Here is a 5,832-nt window from a genome sequence, read left to right as displayed (position 1 = left end):
CACCGGCGCGTTCTGGACACTGCAACACACTCCCGCTACGTCCTCCTCATGTACTAGAAGGGATAAAAATGCTGGAGCGGGGAAAAGCGCTGAGAAAATACTTCCTATCAAGGATTCATGCGATGTAGTTGCAGTCCAATGTACTATGTGTCAATTCATGTTTGTGATCTGCTTGTTTTCCATCATCCCACATTCTGAGGAGGGAACAAGTGTGTTACCTACCGGCTGGGGTTTAAATTCTGTTCTACACATCCGGATCCTGTGAGCCACACTCTTACATTTTTAAATGCACATTAGATGTATACACTATGAGATCATTAGCCGCTATTTTGCCCTGTGAATTGGAGATTTGGCGTTTTTCTCAAACTAAAATAATATAATATAACCGTAGCCTTAATCTATGTGGAACAATATAATATGAAAGACACAAATAAAGTGACTGAAAGCAAACTGGTTGGTCGCTCAATCTCGAGAAGCTGCTCGTTTATTTATGGGGTAAACACTTGTTAAATCAGGGTATTCCCTTGGCTTTCCATTCCAAACCAGCCACAGCCCACCTAGTTTCCCCCTTCCCCCTTGCACATTTATCCTTAAATCAATAGCTATTTTAAATAGAAATATTGTCGCATATATTGTCGCTTTTTATGCTCTTCCTTAATTCACATCAGTGCTATCTGAAGCCTAGTTCAGTGCCTGGTTCAATGCAGCGGGTTGAGCCCCAAATCATGAGACGGGTATTTATATTAGTGACACGGAGATGTAATGTGGTCAGTGGTGCAGCTGCGAAAGGACCAGCAGTCGCCCGCTGGACCAGAGACAAGGTCAAGTTCACGGAAAAAACGCTGTAAACACAAGGCGAAGCCGCAGGAAGGCCGTGACGCAGAACACGGTTCAGCCCGAGACCCTTCTGCTCACAAGGCTACACACTGAGCACCGGGTTCGAGCGTGAGGACGCTGACATGCTGGAAGATGTTCACTCTGCATTAGGCTACAGCGAACTGCAGAACACTGATTTGCACTTCATGTCTAGCGAACTGAAATAAATCTGTGCGTTTCAGTGAAAGTGAAATAAATCTGTGCGTACCACACATAAAATCTATGCGTATTATTATTATTATTAACCGTGTGTGTTAAGGGTAGTTATGCCACTGTACCGCGGCCGTACCCTGCGTGTTCACTTATTTCCAAATACGTATGTCAGTGTTATGTTATCCACAGCTAAGGTAAAGCACAAATGTCCGTGGGATTTTCAGACATTTTCAAACAGACTATCAAATAATTAAACAGCGATGCTGAGCAAATTAAAATTTTGTATAATTATGGCTTATTGAATATTGATAAAATTCTTGCAGTTTTATATTTTACATTTATTGTTTTGATTGTGATGAAAATTGGCCAGGTCTGTATTTCGTTTTTGGTCTTCTGTGCACGTGGAGGTCTTTTTGGATTGTGATTAGACTGCGCTGCAATATGAGTGAACCGAATACAGACACAAACTCAGTGTAGAGTCTTTACTAAATGTTCGGCTTGATAGAATGCTGTCAGTTGCCATTTTAAAGTGCTAATCTGCTGAGACTACTACAAGAGTGGCAGGCAAGAAATTCGGAAATAACTGAGCACTTGCAACACGTTTTTATTATACTTCTGTATACAATAATATTCTTAACGCACTGACGAGAATAAAGAACACACTTTCCAGACGTCAGCAAAAAACACATTTAAAAAAAAAAAAAAAACAATTGTCTGTTTTCATCATAATTGTACATATCAATAGTAAAGAGACATTCTTTATAAATATCGTCTGCTCTGTAGCAAGTAAATACCATAATTTAATTACAAATCGATAAATATGGCAGCTGATATTTACAAAAGGAAAATGTAACGACACGTTACAATACAGCGCTTCACTCTTCCCAGATCTTCCAGAGTATTTCACAATTCAAATTTTCCAAACACAGAAGAACATCACAAGTTGAACCCAGCAAACCAGATGTACATTCACATTTAGAGTTAATTGTCAACTTTGGCACTGTGTCCAGTTTATATGTGTACAGGAACAGTCCAGTCCTCCTTGTTACTGGGGGTAGAGAAGGTGGAGTGTGTGCACTTCACTGCCCAGGGGGTTATAGCTACCTTCAGAGGAACAACTAGACAACGAACATCAAGAAGACCTGGCAGTGATGGAACAGAGAGCAAGAAATAATGTGTGCTTATATACAACATAGTGAACATTGAATAAAAAGTCTTCTGAGGGTCTTGTTGTCGCATGGCGACATCAGTATGGGTGCCACTTCCTTCATACAGCCTCATAATAATATACAGTGATGTTTACATTATATTCAACCGAGAACAAAGTTTCTCTGTCTTTCTCTAGACACTTGTGCGGCCTAAACGTACCATTCACTGAAATTGGAGGACAGGCTGCCTTGTCCGTTGTTATTGTGAGCCGTGGAAGAGGGCGACAGGTTGTGGGTGCTTTGGGTCTCGGTGGAAGGAGAAACCAGCCCAGGGGGAGTGGAGGACTCGTAACCAGAACTAGCTGCAGGAGAGGACTCGGACGCTGAAGAAGCTTCGTGAACCTGAAAAAGTTACAAACAACCAGACCAGCCCGATCATCATTATTATTATTATTATTATTATTATTATTATTATTGATGCATTTGTCTTGTGACTTACAATGTTAAATAATCGCATATACACTGATTTACTTATTTATGCAACAAGGCATCTGTAGTGGATTGGGCAACTGTACCTGGGTAGGTACCTTGATGGTTGTCAGCAGGTTAAAGGGGTGTCAAAGGTAACTATGACAGTAACCCAGGGGTAAAGCCAGTTGCACTGAATGGATGCTGGGAAATTTTTTTAAAAAAAAAAGAGCCCAACGTTACCTCGGAACACGTGCTCACCTTCATGTGTTTCCTCAGAGAGCTGGGGTGTGTGTAAGACTTGTCGCACATCTTGCAGAGGTACGGCTTGTCCGACGTGTGCACGTGCATGTGCTTCTTGCGGTCGCTGCTGTTGGCGAAGCGGCGGTCGCAGCCCTCGAACTCGCACTGGAAGGGCTTCTCTCCTGCGCACCAAACACACGGCCGCTGCGGCTTTACAGCACAAGGAAGCGCGCGCGCGCGCGCGCGAGCGAGCGCGAGCAAGCGCTCGCAAGTTCGCGGTGCGAAAAGGTCGCCAGGGAACACGTTAGAGCTAAGCAGGTACTGCCTCTTACCGCGACCCACGTGGAAGATCGTGCTGGTATTCCGGCACCGGTAATCGACGCGAAAAACACGCAGCCTCAGCACCCAAGCGGGTTCAATTATTTAAGTGCCCAAATATTGAAAATTTGTCTCACGCCTACTGCTCAAACAAAAGAGACTACATTATATACTGTTTTTCGAAATGAAAAGTTCACTCGGCAGGACGGTGCAAATATAAAAGGCTTCATCGTGTCACAAAATTCGGAGTGAACAACACGCATCCGCTTTGCACCTGTAAATAGAGTGCATAAAACAAATAAATACACACAGGCGTCGCAATATAGGTAATTTCCTCGATTTTTTTTCCTGTACACTTGTAGATTTAGCACAGTATTAAATCAAAACAATTTCTGTCCAGCCATTGTGTAGAATTACGGTGAATTCACTTATATTTCTCTCGTGTAAATTACGCGAAGGAAGAAAGAAGCATAACTGCAATTTTTTTTTTCTTTCTAATTTATATTCAGCAATTACCTCCGATTCACCAAATTCCTATTAGGGTGGCGAAAATCGCCGATGCAGAACAGGTAAACAGGTAAAAAGAGTGATGTTCTCCGATATCATGTCGGGTAAATGAAATTGTTCACGACTTCGGCACTAATTTCTCGAAAGCGATGCAAAAAAAGGAACACCTTTACCTGTATGCGTTCGCTTATGGATCTTGAGGTTTTCCGAGCGCGCGAAAACCTTGCCACATCCCGGGAAGGGGCAGGGGAAGGGCTTCTCCCCGGTGTGCACCCGAATGTGGTTCACCAGCTTATACTTCGCCTTGAACGGTTTGCTCTCGCGCGCACAGTCTTCCCAGAAGCACACGTGGTTGCTCTGCTCGGGTCCGCCGACGTGCTCCACCGAGACGTGGGTCACCAGCTCGTGCATGGTGCTGAAAGTTTTGTTGCAGCTCTTTTTGGGGCTGCTCAGCTGCTCCGGGTCGATCCACTTGCAGATGAGCTCTTGCTTGATGCACTGCTGCCGCATGTACCGCAGGAAGGCACCCGAGGGATGGTGATGGGCTGCAGCCATGTTCATGCCCATGTTCATGGACCCAAACTGGCCGTGCAGCTGCGCTGCAGAGTAAGGGTCGGTCCTGGGACTGGACACCTGGTGGTACTGGTCAGATCGCCCGAAAACATCCCCCGGTAGTCCAAGCCGCATTTGTCCATTGAGCACAGCTGGGGAGGTGTGTGTCCCATGCTGGTCGTGGATCCCCGGGAACAATATATGGCCTTGGCTGTCTGTGTGAGGATGATGAAGGGACCCCGCTGCGGGTCCGAAAATATGCTGGCTACTCGCAGAAGAGGAATCTCCGAAGCCTCGGCTGCGGAACAGAAAGTCTCGTGTGGAGTTAAAGGGTGAGCTGGTGTAGGACGCGACGTGGGCGTGCGACCCCAGCGCCGCGGCCGCGTAACCCGGGGCCTGAGAGGTGAAGGCAGAGCCCTGTCCCGGAGAGAGGTCGTGGTTCAGTTTAAAGGCACCCATGTGTGCCGAATCTACAAAGGTGTTCTGTGCTAAACCCAAGTCCCTGTCCTGCATGTCGCCTGCTGAGTGATGGTGCCTGGAGAACGTGCCAACCCCCAGAGCAGGGAACTGGTGACCGGCGTCCAGCAGCATGACTTTAACCGTAAATAGAGATTTTTTTTCAAAATCGGTCGCAAGCGCAAAAGACTTTGTAGCTCAAAAACACACAAACGTATCTTTTTTTTTTTTTTTTTTTTCTCAAGTCTTACCGTCGGCAAGTGAGAAACACCGCATGAAGCGGAGTTCGCTTGCGAAATAAAGTTTACCTGGATCGGTTGCTTTTTCTCTTATTTCGTTTAAGTCAAAAGTTCCTTGAAAAGCTGTTAAGTTTCCTCCGCATTTATTTCCTTGCCAGATCTGGATGTCGACGCCTTCACGCAGACAGACGGACGGACACGTCGATTTAATGCGATTTCCCTCTGAGGAAGAGCGCTGCTCCTTGGTGCATCGTGGAATGCGGGTCCGATCGGAGCGTGGCGTTCTAACCCTTTGCGCGTATCACCGAGGCTCTGCCTTCATCAAGTCAACTGACACGGTTTTCTTCAACAGCGCCTTTAACTTAAAGCGGGCGTTCACATATTGCGATTCCATTGGCTGCCGCGCCTCATCAATCACAGGTTCTCCTCCAATCACAGACCAGCATTTCGCCACTAATAGCCGTCCACTGTTTTCATTCTCAACTACCGCCCATTTTTCTACTGGGAAGGTAACGGCTCACCCGTTACTCGGTTTTATGCGCTGATTTATTCCGCGCACGGAGCTGTTGTGCGTAGGTCCGCGTTTCATTGGTATTTTCTCCAAGATCTAATAATAAAACAGACAAAAAATTAAAGAAAATACATTGGCTTACTTAGCGTAGGGTAATTAGAAAAAATCATCGGACATCAACTTCATCCAAGTAAATAACAACTTGAATTTAAAATTAATTTTAAGAAAGAAAATCGGAAGCATCATAAAATTTCACACAACCACTTTTATTTTATGTGTGAGTTATGATGAACACCACTTACAATGAAACTGCAGACTATATATAGAAGAAGGCTTAGGAAACTCGCTCAGTATATCGAAT

At 45.1% G+C, this 5,832-nt stretch overlaps 1 protein-coding gene across 1 annotated transcript; it reads right to left on the bottom strand.

Moving 5' to 3' along the window:
* Window positions 1-1,739: 1,739 nt before the first annotated feature.
* Window positions 1,740-5,023, bottom strand: LOC108920431 (zinc finger protein ZIC 2-like). The gene is made up of 3 exons (XM_018729179.2): window positions 3,887-5,023; window positions 2,907-3,070; window positions 1,740-2,579 (listed from the first exon to the last, which is right to left on the bottom strand). The coding sequence occupies exons 1-3, from the start codon at window positions 4,854-4,856 to the stop codon at window positions 2,388-2,390; spliced, it is 1,326 nt and encodes a 441-aa protein (XP_018584695.1). The 5' UTR covers window positions 4,857-5,023; the 3' UTR covers window positions 1,740-2,387.
* Window positions 5,024-5,832: the final 809 nt, after the last annotated feature.

Source organism: Scleropages formosus, chromosome 14 (genome assembly GCF_900964775.1).
Source record: "Scleropages formosus chromosome 14, fSclFor1.1, whole genome shotgun sequence".
NCBI lineage: Eukaryota > Metazoa > Chordata > Actinopteri > Osteoglossiformes > Osteoglossidae > Scleropages > Scleropages formosus.
Note: the sequence above shows the minus strand (reverse complement) of the source record. Positions and strands in the feature narration are given on the sequence as shown.

Bases quoted from the DNA above. Each gene is read 5' to 3' on its own strand.
- LOC108920431 (XM_018729179.2), bottom strand. From the start codon at position 4,856: ATGCTGCTGGACGCCGGTCACCAGTTCCCTGCTCTGGGGGTTGGCACG. The intron at 3,071-3,886 runs GTAAAGGTGTTC...TTTGGTGCGCAG, and splicing joins CCATAAGCGAACGCATACAG to GAGAGAAGCCCTTCCAGTGC. The intron at 2,580-2,906 runs GTGAGCACGTGT...TAACTTTTTCAG, and splicing joins CTCTGAGGAAACACATGAAG to GTTCACGAAGCTTCTTCAGC.